The following is a 13909-nucleotide window of genomic DNA, read 5'->3' on the forward strand; positions in this document are numbered from 1 at the left end:
CTAAACAACGTCCCCGATAAATAGATTACGTTGCGTCCCCGCTACCTAAATGTGCGTTAGCGCTTGTCAAAGCCGATTTTGGGGGATCCCCGGGGGCCATTTACGGATTCCATCCAATTACAGTTTCCTGCTCCGCTAAAGGAGCGACGGAATGTCTGATTATCCCGATTCTCCCGCTGAAGGAGGACCCGAAACTTTTCCAATCTCCTTCGGCATTAAAGCACATTTGCTTCACGAGTCTGAAACGACTTTGGGTGTTTAGATGTTCCAACACGTCCCTCGTTCTCCTCTGGAGAGGTTTGCTCCCGTCCCTCTGTTCGTTAGCCGAGGGTGAGCTCATTTAATGTGTCCACGCTGCGACAAATTCGTTGGAATTAATTTGGCTTTGTGTCTTCTGCGATAATGCAATTAGCAGAGATTTATCATTATTGAGACGATGATTAGTGGGACATTAAAAGGCTGCTGGGAATCTGGTCGGGATCAGTCTCAGGGACAGGAAGAGGAAGCGTTGGATTATTGGTTGGTTTTAAAAAATCAATGATTTGTCAGATATGGGGACGGGGACGTGCAGCGGCCAACCAGAACCAGCTCTGGACTCCGTGCGCACGCTCCTGTTGCGTCACGTTTTTATCCCCGTGACGTTCAAATGTCGGCAAAATGAGCTGAGACCGGGAACAGGAAAGTTCATTTCCTCTTTTATTCGGACGTGAAATGGCCGAACGTTACCTTCAGATACACACACACACACACACTCTCTCTCTCACACACACACACACACACACACACACACACTCTCTCTCACACTCTCTCTCACACACACACACACACACACACTCACACACACACACACACACACACACTCACAGCCCAACGCTGCCGCGTGTGATTGACAACAGTTTTATCCCAACACTAATCTGCTGCGTTAACAGCCCCCGCTCCCCTGGGAAGCCTTTCAAAATGACTTTGTGGGGATCCGGACACAGGAGCATTAAAGCGGGGAGCAGCGGCGCTCCGGGATGATGAGGCCCGGCTCGCAGTCATTTCCAGTTCATCCCAGAGGCGCTGGCGAGGGCAGAGGTCAGCGCTCCTCGCCGAGCTCCCCCGCACCAAAGTAAAAGACTCCTTTTTGAGGTTTTCTGGCGTTTTCTCCGAGGTCAGGGACAAGGAACCCGTTTAAACATCCGGCGCCGGGTTTGTTGCTCTCCCTGAGCCCACATTAATATTTCCGCATTAGGTATCAGAACGCGTCCGATCGGGTTCTGCCGGTGAATTACAGCGCGAGTTTTTATGCAGTTTAGTCATCCATCGGAGCGCCTGCCCTCGTAAGTGTTAAGAGCAGTTTCCGCTTCTATTTGTGGTTCGGATGAAAACATCCATCACTAATCTGACAAAAGAGAGAAATCTGAGGGTTTTTTCTGGTCCAAGGACCCAAACGGATGATGAAAAGATGAGTTTAACGCTGAAAATTCACGATCTCTCCCGTCTCCCGACGGCCGCAGCTGAGTTTCGGGGGCATCCCGCTGCCCGGCAAACCCGGCACCTTCCTGAGGAGGAACTTCCAGGGCTGCATGGAGAACCTGTACTACAACGGGAACAACATCATCGACCTGGCGAAGAGACGCAAGCCGCAGATCCACAGCGTGGTGAGTCCGAGTCCTCCGCCGCTGCATCCGGGTAGATCCACAACGTTCCTTTGAACGGTCCTTAAAGGCCCTTTTATGAGATCCTGTTTTAAGTCGGATGAACCGGAGCAGTGATGCTAAAGATGAGGAGAAACGGCCGGAAAAGCTCCTTAGGAGGTGACATCTTCAGGCAGCTTCTTCTCCTCCTTTTTCTCATCAGATCTGAGACACGTTTCAATGCGGCTCTGAGATGAATTCCCGTCCCGTTTTCCATGTTTGTGGGATGAAAAGAGTCTGAGGGGAATTGAGCTGAACGGGACTGCGGCGGGATGGCGATTCTTTGATTTGGGATTTTAACAGGAATGTGCGTTTCTTTGAACCGCCGTCATTTGAACAATTAAGCCTTTTTCTTTAACATTTGTGTCCTTATTTTCCTTTGAATGTTATTTCTGGTCACTAATAAACAGACAGAGACGGTTTTGCTCATGTTCACATTCACGTTTAACCTTTTTTCCCCCTGTTAAAACCCTTTTTTAGGCTTTATTCTCTCTCCCACGGTTGCATTTGCTGGTATTGACCTCAGATAAAGTGAGTCTATATAGAGCTCTTGTTGTGGCCCAAAATGGCTAAATTAAAGCCGGCTCGTCCCAGTGCAGACGTGGAACCCTCTATGTGCTCCTCGCCAGCATGAATAGATTCATCTGGGCCGTCGGCCTCCCGCACAAATCAGCGGGCCAAAGAGCCACATGACACATCTCATCTGGGGCGTCGGCGGCCTTTTAATATCTGACGGCTGCGTTAAAAGGCCTGTAAGACAACAGGGAGGTGGGGAGCGGCGCCGCCATGATGGAGGCTGTAATGGAATTTCAATGGGGCCATCTCCCCGAGGTTGATGGGAGGGAATCTTATTGAGAGTCAAAGAGCTGTGATTGCTCTGTTCTGGCCCGCGGGCGCCGGGGCTGATGGGACCGTGACCTTAGTCAACATCACCAGTCGGTGTTTGAATATGCCGACCGCGACCTTTGCACTGGACAGAATTACACTGAAATCCAAACCGATTTTTTTTTCTAACCATTTTCGGTATTATAGGCCAGGAGCAAACACATTTCCTGGATTCATCTCCCATCATCTCGCCTCCCTCCCAGTTTGTGCTTACTTTGGGTTTTAAACAGACTCCGGCCCGGGTGGACTTTATCACTATCGCCGGGAAAATTGTTTTTTTTAAATTGCCGGCGAGTTTCAGAAGGCAAAAATGGTACTTTAGAATTATTTTGTCAATTATTTTCTGTCCTGTGAGATTCTTAAAAAGAATTAGGTGGGTAATTGATACCACTTCCATGTCTTGAAAGCAAATATGAGACCAGTTAATGGAAAATGGCTCCCTCCTCAAGTGAACCCGACCTACCAGCACTTCTAGAGTCCCAACTGGTCAGGCCTCATCCGAGGTCGAGTTGATGGAGTTTATATTTTCATGGTAGAAAAAAACGGAATCTGTCTCATTTCTGGGGAGATGGAAGTAATCGCAGTGTATTTGACCGTAGCGCTAATGAGGCTACGGCTGCGCTAGCGTTCCACTCAGAGGCAGAGCAGCGGTAGAACCCGGATCTTTTTGGCCTCTTGTAAACAAGGCTGCCCTGAAAGAACCCTGACAGTCAACAGAGCATTCTGGCGGGGGGGGGGGGGGGGGCATATGAGTTAAATATGATGCGTATTTTGTTTCCCTGCTTATGCTGCTTAATAAGACAGACGCAACCTCGGCGCTCCGGACCGGCCGTCTCCCTCCTTAGACTCATTTCCTGAACTGAAGCTCCCACTGCTGGACCAGATGCTGAATCATCATGTTGAGTAAACAAGATAACAAGGGGGGGGGGGCTGGCAAGGAAAAGGGGCAAAAACCGCTGATGAGCATATAAAAATAAAGAAAACACAATCACCCAAGGTGACACCAAACAGATGAGGGCAACAGATGCCACCTGCTGTCTCTGCTGGTGTCTGGAGCTGGAACCATCAGGCACGGTGATGGGATCTGGTCTAGGATGGATGGATGAGGGATGGATGGATGGATGAGGGATGGATGGATGGATGAGGGATGGATGGATGAGAGATGGATGAATGGATAGGTGGATGAGGGATGGATGAATGGATGGATGGATGGATGGGTGGATGATGGATGGATGGATGGATGGATGGGTGGATGAGGGATGGATGAATGGATAGATGGATGGATGGGTGGATGATGGATGGATGGATGGGTGGATGAGGGATGGATGAATGGATGGATGAATGATGGATGGATGGATGGATGGAGGATGGATGGATGGATGGATGGATGAGGGATGGATGGATGGATGGATGGGGGGTGGATGGATGGATGGATGAGGATGGATGGGTGGGTGGATGAATGGATGGATGGATGGATGGATGGATGGATGGATGGAGGATGAATGAGGGATAGATGGGTGGGTGGATGGATTGATGAGGGATCGATGGATGAGGGATGGGTGGGTGGATGGATGATGGATGAGGGATGGGTGGGTGGATGGATGGATGGATGATGGATGGATGACGGATGGATGGATGAGGGATAGATGGATGAGGGATAGATAGGTGGGTGGATGATGGATGAGGGATGATGGAGGGATGATGGAGGGATGATGGATGGAGGGATGATGGATGATGATGGATGGAGGGATGATGGGAACAGCAGGTTGCTCCAGCAACATTCAGGACACCAGAGTGATTAGTAGCTCTCTGAAGCCTTTTGCTAGCGCTCGGCGGCGGCTGCTGGTTGACGTTCATCCATCACTGGAGAGTAGCTAACGCAGTGATGAGGTCGTGCCGTCGCCACGCCGTTATTTCCACGTGTTGACAACTGGATTTACAGCTCAAGACCAAACGTCGACGCTGTTTCAACAAACAGGTGGAAGCAGATGAGGCTGCGAGCCGCCAGAATCCACCTCCCACGTGATGTCAGGAGCATTAGCCCGACTGCGGAGATGGGAAGAAGCAGATCCGGACTGATAGAGTCTTCACCCCGGTTTCCTGGTTGATACGGCGCTGGCGCGGTCGCGCCCGTGCGGCCTCCAAAGGCTACGTGTTGTTGCAGATATGCTAATGAGGCGGCGGCGGGAGGCTGCTCCCGTCACCCCGTGGCTTCCCACTGTAGCCCTTTCCCGTGTTTATGCTAATCAAGCTAGCTCTCTCCTGGATAACTGCTTCTTTGACAGATATGAGATTGGTATCGATCCACACATTTAAATATGCTCGGAAAATACGAAACCAGGAACAAAACAAACCATCTTTGCTGAATGTCAGGCTGCGGGACCCTTGAACCCGCCCCTGATTGATTCCTGCGCCGTTGTTTGCGATGCTGCCCTGCGTTTAGCCTCCTGTTAGCAGAGTTGGCAGATCCTGACTAGCTGATGAGTTTATAAGCACTGAACCATAAATGGCAGCTGCTCGTCCGCTTTTCCCGGGAAGATGTACGCGACCTGGATGCTCTGGGAGTCGAAAAGTTCCTTTTTTTTGAGCTTCTCTTGTCAGATAATGTGTCCATAACACCTCCGCACGGTTGCTGCTACAGCATAAAGAGCATAAAGAGCACGTGCTATAGATATTAGATGGCCTTTCTTCTTCTCAACTCCTAAAAGAGCTGTTTCGGCCGATGAAAAGCCCACTTTTTGTTGGAGGGACTGTTGTTTTAGTGCAGATGCCTGGTGTTTATTTCCCCATTTCTCTGGTTCGATGGCTCTTCCACTTCTACTCGTGTGAAAAAGGGGGCGATCTTGTCGTGCCGGACGAGGTCTGTGAAACAAACGAGCCGGCCCCAAACGCCACAGCCTCAGACGGACGGTGAAACGAAAGCTTCTCCATCTCGCCCCCGGCTCGTCGCTCACGTCTGCATCCGTCTCCTTCCCGCAGGGCAACGTGACCTTCTCGTGCTCGCCGCCCCAGCTGGTGTCCTGCACCTTCCTGAGCTCCAGCAGCAGCTTCCTGTCGCTGCCGTCGGCGGCCGCCGCGGGCGCAGGGGGGTTCTCCGTTCGCTTCCAGTTCCGGACGTGGAACGCAGACGGGCTTCTGCTGTCGCTGCAGCTGAACCCGGAGCCCCAGAGACTGGAGCTGCGGATCAGCAACAGCCGGCTGTCCCTGACCCTCCAGAACTCAGGGCGACAGAAATCAGAGGTCTCAGTGGGTGAGTCGGGTTCTAAAATAAAAACACGCGCAAAAACTCAAAGACGCCTCAGACTAGACGGCCCAGCAGCTGCTGAGGTGCCAGTCTGTGCACGTGAGGCGTTTACATGCGCCACACTTAGCAGTTAATAGTGGACTTGCTCTCTCCGTAGGAGGAAGCTATTGTGCATTAGTCCTCGGAAGGGTGCGTTCAGGCTCCAATCATTGCTGGTTTTATTCAGTGCTCATTTAATAACCCAGTTAAAGTGTTACACTTTTCAAATATATTACTTTCTTTTGATGTCTGTGAGGGCTCCACAGGTGGGGAACATGCAGAACTTTTAGCAAGGTTGGGAAAGTCGTTGCTAAAGGAGGTCCAAAACTGAACAAATAAACACAACTGGCTAAAACGACGGATCCCAGAGTCACTGGAACGCACCATGAATCGTTTAGCCTCCTGAGACCTTTTAGTTAACACAGGTTTTGTTAGTTGACGCCAGGGAAAACACGGTTACCATGGTTACAGCGTGGGTTTTCGGCCGTTTTAGAATCTGCTGGTGACAAAATTAATTCAAAGAAATGTGGGTGAGATTCGTGCTTTCGCACACAGGAATTATTGAGCCCTGCGGATCGGAGGTCACTTTCTTCTGGCCGTTCTGGGTTCGACGTAAAGCTTTTGAATTTAGGAGCTTTTCTATTTATAAGTGAGTTTCACCAAAAAGGGACGAAGAATAATGATTTCTTAAGGCGATTTGTCAAGCTGACAGTAATTTTCTTTGTTCTCTCTGTGTGTGCGTGAGACTTTTTGGAGGATGTTTTAATATAGAACACTTTTGCTGCCCCCCCCCCCGCCCACATGTGTTTTGGGGCGACTCGTCACCGTTTTTTCCTCTTATTTGCTGTCACATAAACGCATCTGCATGAAGTGGGTTTCGACTTCCCCAAATCAAATGATTGCCATCCTCGCTCGACCTTGGAATCTCCAGCCGACCGCATGATTGCGAGCGGCGCTCCGACCAACCAAAGTCATTTCATCCAAATTCTTTTATCAGCTTAGAAGTTCAATAAAAAAAAACCCACCATTCTTTCCTGGTGAGAAATATCACCGGATCCCCTGTCTGGGATCGGTTAGCCGAGATTATCGAGACAGCCGTGATTGTTTGGGGAAGGCGGACTTTCTGCCGATGGCGGACTCCTGGGAAATATAGATGGAGAGGACGACCTGAGGGACAATATTCCCTTTATTTATATAATTCATCCCAGAGATTAAATTACCTGCCTGCAGCCGGGGCGACGAGCGGCAGAGCCGCCGCACGAGGAGCACGAGGAGTTTGTTTCATGAGCGGAGGCCTCGGTGATTCAGGTTCGTTCTGCTGCTTTACCCGTTTGTCTCGGAGCGTGATGGCCCGTCGTCCCCTGCTCTCCCGGTGCTGCCGTGATGGAGGTCACTGCTGAGATTATTATTGACCGGGGCCTCCGATAGCATCTCGCCGACAAGTGCGGGGCTCTCGTGGAGCGACTCGGCACATTTTAATTTGCCTGAGAATAATCCCTGGGATCTGCTGCGTAAAACCCACATTCATCCCCCTTAAATGTGCCTCCCAAGCACAACCCGGGGGGTAAATCCCTTAATTTCATTAGGACACCAAAGCGGCGCCAGTCCCATGTGTCCAATGGGCGCCGGACGCGTGGGGGGCAACAGGGGTGGGGGAGGTTAGTGCTGATAAAGGCCCCCTGGGGTGACTGTGCAGAGCTCTAAAGAGTCCACGTTGTCAGTTTATGGGGCAAGAACCACCTTTGCTGGTGGAACTTTATCTGTAGATTTAGATGCAGCTAAAGATGCAGCTAAAGTTTTCTTTTGTTACAGATCAGCAACACACAACAATTACTTGCTCTGCTCCCCCAGAGTCCCCTAATCTTCTCTTCCAAGGCCGTGTGAGTGTCTGATGTCTCCTGCCGTGCGGGCGCTAATGAAAGAGGCTGCTAACGCTGCTCATTGAGTGAAGACCTTCATGTTCCTGCCGCTTCAAAGCTGAATTCTCCAACTATTTAGTGGTGCTTTAGCAACACAAGATGTCCGTTTGTCATCTCGGACGTGCGCAAACGCAACAATTCTCAAGTGGTCAAACGTGGTTAAACATGTTTATATCCCGAAGCTTCCAGGGATGGAGGGAGGGTTCCCCCGCCGTCCTGGTCCCGGAGCAGCTAGTGACGCTCTGGTGTCAGGATAAGCTAATGCTTCATTTTTCTTATCTTTCAAGGAACCGTCACGCAACCCCACTGATGTGATGCCGAGAAAAAAAGCCATTATATCGGTCCTGAAGGTAGTGGTGGAAGCTCGGCCGGCAGTGGGGGCGATAATGAGACGATGAGAGCGGAGCTGGAGGGGGGCATTGTTACCGATGCTCTCCAGTGAGTCCTCATGGGCTTCACTGCTCAACCCATGAAACCGTCAGTGGGGGGGGGGGGCGCCCATGGCGCTCCTACATTACGGGGGAGGGGGGGGGGGGGAGGGGGAGCGCTGCGAGCGAAACACAACGCTGGAGAGATCCTCAAATTCTCCTTGGACAGATCTGATTTTATACTAACGAAAATAACTCCCATGGTGCACTCTGCGTGACCGGCGGCCGCCTCTGAGCGGCGGCGCGGCTCCGGCGGAATGCTGATGCGGCGTGAGTGTGAGCGGCGAGTGGAGGCGTAGATGTCTCATTCCTATTCACAGCTGCCCTCGTCCTCTCCCAGGCTCTTGTCCTCTCGGATGAGCTGTCAATTTCAAAGAAGCGCGTTTGGAGCGGCGTTGCTCATCTGATGACTTTTCTTTTTTTTTTACACTTTCTCTCTCTCTCAGTTGGCTTTTTATATCCCAACATGTCAGATTGGAGGTCAGGAAATACGACTCTAAAAACGTTAGAATCACAAGAGATAAAAGATATTACATTAGGTCTGAATTTAGCGTCACACACGAGGACGGTGTCCCTCACGACAGCCGCACGTCCTGCTAAACCTGATGGTTAAATACAAAAATGATGCTAGGAACATAGAATATTATAATAAATGTCTCCATCCTTAGTTGATGCAGTCGTTTTAAGTTAACGGAGCTTTATAGGGAGGCTAGTTAATGAAGTCATTCCCACTTTGCAACATGCTAAAAGCTAATTGCTGGCTGTTTGTTTATGAAGCTATAACGCTGTAATAAAACGGCACATTTTTATTAACTGGCTCGGAAGGCTTTAATGGGGAGATGAGAGCGGACAAACAAAGCAGAGGAGCAGTAATTATCAGGATAAGTCAAGGCTGACGAGCGGAATCTGATAATCAAAGGAAAAGTGAGAGGAGAGGACAAGGTCGTCGGAGTCTCGCAGCAGCCACGAAACCCAGTCTGAGCCGGGCTTTGAATCATTTATCCGGCCTGAGAAGGAGAATTCTCTGGAAGCACGTGTGCTGTCACAAACAGGCAGCCCTGCCAGGTTTCAGCCAGACCGAAAGAATAAACGAAGATTGGAAAACATTCCGAAGCTGTCAGACAAATGGAGCCGAGGAAGGAGTGCATTTGCCTGTAGGCGACTGAGGGGATGGAGTCGCACCCAAAAGGAGAAATACTCGGGAAGTGGCTCCCAACCTCCATTTAAGTCCCGTCCTCCTATAAATATATTTTCCAAAAAGCTTCACTTAGGAAGCTCCGCTGAGCACGTTTGGCCCGGAAAAACAACCGAAGCCACGACACTAGAATGTTCCTTTTCTTCATTCCGACCGATTAAACCTGTTTTTCCCTCCGTTTTTCCCAACATATTTAGTAGAAAATCGGATCCTTTCAGCCAGACTGTGACCCCTGACGTGTCTCCCATCAGGGATTATCCGTGTTGTCGAGCCACCGATTCCATCGATTGGTCGTCGTTGTTGTATATTTCCCATCTCGTCTGAAGGCTCCGGCTGCTCCGCACTGCTTTCATGGAAAAGACTGGATTTAATTCCGTCTTCTGGTCCCCTCCTGATGTACGACAGTTGCTCTTCTTGTGCTAATTCAGGGGCGGCGTAGACAGAATCCTGTTAGCATTTGGACTCGCCAAAACAATAAACGGGAATTTTGCTGACGACCGGGGGGTTGGGAAGGGGGGGGCTGCGTTTGGGGAGTTGAGCGCCGCGGCGGAGGAGGAGTCCTCTGACTTTTTCTGAATGTCAGCGCGGAAACAAGAGCGGCGCTAAGAGGAGTTTTGGGACTTTGGAAAGAAAGGGAACTCGCCGCCGCCGCCGCCGCCGCCGCTCGGTGACGCTGTCATAACTCTCGGCAGGTCACAGAGTCAACGACGGGCTCTGGCACGCCGTCAGCCTGGACAGCCGGGATCTGCAGATCGCTCTGACCTTGGACGCCGAGTCGCCGTCCACGGTGGAGCTGTGGCAGCAGCTGGAATCCAGAGGCAACGTTTACTTCGGAGGTACGGTTGTTTGTTTGTTTGCTTTCGCTCCTCCTGGTGCGTCGGAAGTAAAAGTGAGTTTTTCCACGTCAGGCTGCCCCGACAAGGACTGCCAGCGCCAAACTCCGACCTTTCAGGGGTGCCTGCGCCTGGTGTTCATCAACGGGAAGCCGGTGAACCTCAGCTCCGTGCAGCAAGGCCTGCTGGGAAATTTTAACGAGCTGAAGTTTGACACCTGCAACATAAGAGACAGGTAAAGATGCCGGCGTTCATGTTTGTTTATTCTGTCGCTAACGGAGACGCTTGTCGCGCAGATTTCCGGTTTTAACCCCGGTGAAATCCCCCCCAAACGTGCCGGGTTTAAAAAGAAAAAAAAGCGGCGTGGAATAAGACCGGGGTGACACGCTTGTTCCCCCCCGCGCTGTTAATTTGAAGATGGCAGCGTGTTGTCGGCACAGCCGCTGGAAACACTCCGCCGCCGCGTCCGATAGACACAAACACGCTGACAGGATCAGCCAATTAAACGGCAACAGAAAGTCTGCAACACCTTTTTCCTGACAGAGGAGTATGCTAACGAGCTGCTCCCCGCCAGCCTGTGTGGCACGCTCCCCGATCCCGATCCCTCATTAGCCCGTCCAGCTGTGGGCCGCGGGAACAGGACGGGCAGACCTGCGACCGCACCGAGGCGCCGCGCATGGCCCCGGAACACAGGAACAAGACAAACATGCTAGCTGCAGCTTTTTACTTTGTGTTGGGCCCCTGGAGCCTGGCTGGCAGTGGGTATGCAGACGGTAATGAGTGGCCAGCCTGTCCACTGGGCCCCCCCCACCCCCGCCTTCATGGATCTTTGAGGAGGTGTTTGAATCCCCTCTGATGGGCTCACATGAAAACCAAATGGCTTCTCAGGGTCAAGGTTATCCTCCATTCTTCCATGCTAGGAGTCATTAGGACAGGAAGAGCATTTAAACCTGAGAGGAGTGTCGGGGACGGCCAAAATAAAACAGGAAGTACACAGAAAAGCATCCGTAATTAGCCAGGCTGTCTGAATTAGCCTCGCACGTCGAGGCTGCTACACAGTTGTGTTCAGTTCTTTGTAGAAATGCATCGCTGTGTTGCTCCAAATTGATGTAATTTGCTGTTATTTACACCCCCTAATGAGCTGCTATGGGCATTTAGCCCATTTAGGAAGAGTGAATCCCAACAGTCAGCATCCAAAGTCGGTTATTACAGTTAATATTTGTTAACCCCATAAATGCTGACAGATTGTTCGCTATAAGCTAAGCTAGCTCGGAGCAGAGCTTTTCACGGCTCACCAGGCTTCAGATTTAAGTGTCTTCAAATTAAAGTCTTAATATTTTCTGCAGAAAAGAGGGAAATGATTTCGCTCCGCGCGGAGTTAATTACAGCCCTTCTTCTGAAGGCGTGACTCTTCTGGAACGTACAGCTCGTTAAGATGGGCTCTTATAGGATCTCATAGGGAATAAACTCAGCTCAGGGTTTATATCTCTGATGAACATCAGGAGTGGAATCGATGACGAGCCGCAGCCAGTTTTAAACCCCGAACGCTCTCCAACTGCCTCCAGGCCAGGTTATGAGTTGCCATGGTGATCTAGCCAGGTTAAAGGAGCGGCGCCATTCCAACGTACCCCTCTAAAATATTGATCCCGCTTCCACCTGTGCTTAAAACAACTTTTCTTGGCAGTAATTTCTCAGCGGCGCTCGGCTTTGTTGCGCATAATCTGTGACTTTTCCACTTCTGAAGCCCAATTTTCCTTCACCTCGTACAGGAGAGGCGCATTAAATTTCAATGTTAAATATTACTGCATTTTAATGTAATTTTAATCACTCATAAATATTAATGCCCCCCTGCATAATTATTTCATAAAAAGATGCAGAGAAACGTCCCACAATGAATCAACCCATTTACATGCATAATGCACCCCAGAATATAAAGCAACATTCTGCTAACTTAGCAGCCTAATTTATTTATTAAGCTAACGCGGGCCGATATTCACTTCAATATTTACCCTTTGAGTCTGTGCGCCGACTCCTGGGGGGGAATTCTGGCCCCCTCAGCCGCTGAATGCTCCTCCGTCACGGGCGAGAGGTGAACATCAGTTGTCATGGCGGCGCAGAAAAGCTATTGTGCGACGGGTTTATCGGAGCTGAAAACAGCCGTCTGGCACCTGGAAAAGGGTTGGGGAGGGCGCCCCCCCCACCCCCACCCTGGCCGTAAACGAGCCGCCGGAAACCAAATAGCTGGCGGCTCCAAAACCACCGCTTTTATTGGCCTCTTTAACGTCCCAAAAACAAATCTTAATCTCGTTTTAGCACCTGCGTGGATCAATATGTTGCCTCAAAATTAGGCAACACGCCTAAATGTCCCTTTAATGTGTCATCTGTGCTGATGACTCCGCTCCGTGAATGTTTATGGCGGCCATTATAACGTACCTGCTCTTTAACGACCCCCTCCGAGCGGTAGGGAATTAACTGGGATCCAGTTAGACCCGTTCTAATTAAATCACGTCGGTCCGTTTATGGTCCGGGGTGCCGGTTCCCGTAATTCCATGACCTGTAAGGGCACGTGTGGACACCGGAGAAAATAGCCTAATGGTAATTAAAGCGGCGGCGGCCACCCGATCCTGGCCGCGGCGGCCCGCGCCACTGCCGTTAATAGGCGGGAGATGAAAGCGTATGAAATTATAGATGGACGCTCCAAAGGCCGGCAATTACGTGAAACTAAAGGAGGCTTGAGGAAGGGACTATTAATCAGAGGAGAGCGGTCGGGAATTTCTGCGAGGCACTCATTGTGTCAGAACGCCATTAAGGAGCCCCCCTCTGAAGGTGACAGCCGTGGTCTTATTTTTAGAGGCGTCGGCGTCCTTTTAGTTTTTAAATGAAATTCAGACGAGGACGGCTTCGCTCTTGTTGGGGGGGTTTAATGGGACATGAATAAACAGCAGACGAGCGTGTCGGGTGAGTTCCAGAGCGGCTGTTGGTAATTGTATACAGGAGAAGAAAGAGCAGCGCGGCGGCGGTCTGATAAATAAAAGATCAGGTATGTAAACACTAACAAAAGCACGCGGCTCTAATTGGAGCTAATGAAAATACCTGCGAGGTTCCTTTGATGTTGGGTTTCGCTGCTGAAGGAGCTGATTTGTGGAGCAACTAATAACAGAAGAAAAGAGTTTTGGGAGTTAACCTGATTCGATTAGTCAACATAATCCGGCACCATTAGCACCTGTTTGCTGCCGCTACTCTCACGATGCTGGTTTCTCTCCCCCCGAAGTGAATTAATGAAACATTGTTAGTTTCACACAAGTGACGTGATAATAAACGTCAGTAAAACCAGTCAATTAGGGAGAGGACCTAACCAGTCTAACCAGTTCCTGGATGGATGGATGGATGGATGGATGATGGTTGGATGGATGGATGGATGGATGGGTGGATGATGGATGGATGGATGGGTGGATGGATGGATGATGGATGGATGGATGGATGGATGGATGATGGATGGATGGATGGGTGGGTGGGTGGGTGGATGGGTGGATGGATGATGGATGGATGGATGGATGGATGATGAATGGATGGATGGATGATGGAGGGATGATGGATGGATGGATGATGGAGGATGGATGGATGGATGGGTGGATGGATGGGTGGATGGATGGGTGGATGGATGGATGGGTGGATGGATGGGTGGAT

General features: G+C 50.5%; 1 protein-coding gene across 1 annotated transcript in view; it reads left to right on the top strand.

Annotated features, from left to right (window-relative positions):
• LOC130526450 (contactin-associated protein-like 5) overlaps window positions 1–13909 on the top strand; it is a 63428-nt gene that overhangs the window by 22325 nt on the left and 27194 nt on the right. The window contains exons 7-10 of the mRNA XM_057034164.1: window positions 1500–1643; window positions 5544–5814; window positions 10082–10225; window positions 10298–10457. Coding sequence (XP_056890144.1) covers window positions 1500–1643; window positions 5544–5814; window positions 10082–10225; window positions 10298–10457 — 719 coding nt within the window. The remainder of the gene's footprint in view (window positions 1–1499; window positions 1644–5543; window positions 5815–10081; window positions 10226–10297; window positions 10458–13909) is intronic.

The sequence above is a fragment of the Takifugu flavidus genome, chromosome 1 (assembly GCF_003711565.1).
Source record: "Takifugu flavidus isolate HTHZ2018 chromosome 1, ASM371156v2, whole genome shotgun sequence".
Taxonomy (NCBI): Eukaryota; Metazoa; Chordata; class Actinopteri; order Tetraodontiformes; family Tetraodontidae; genus Takifugu; species Takifugu flavidus.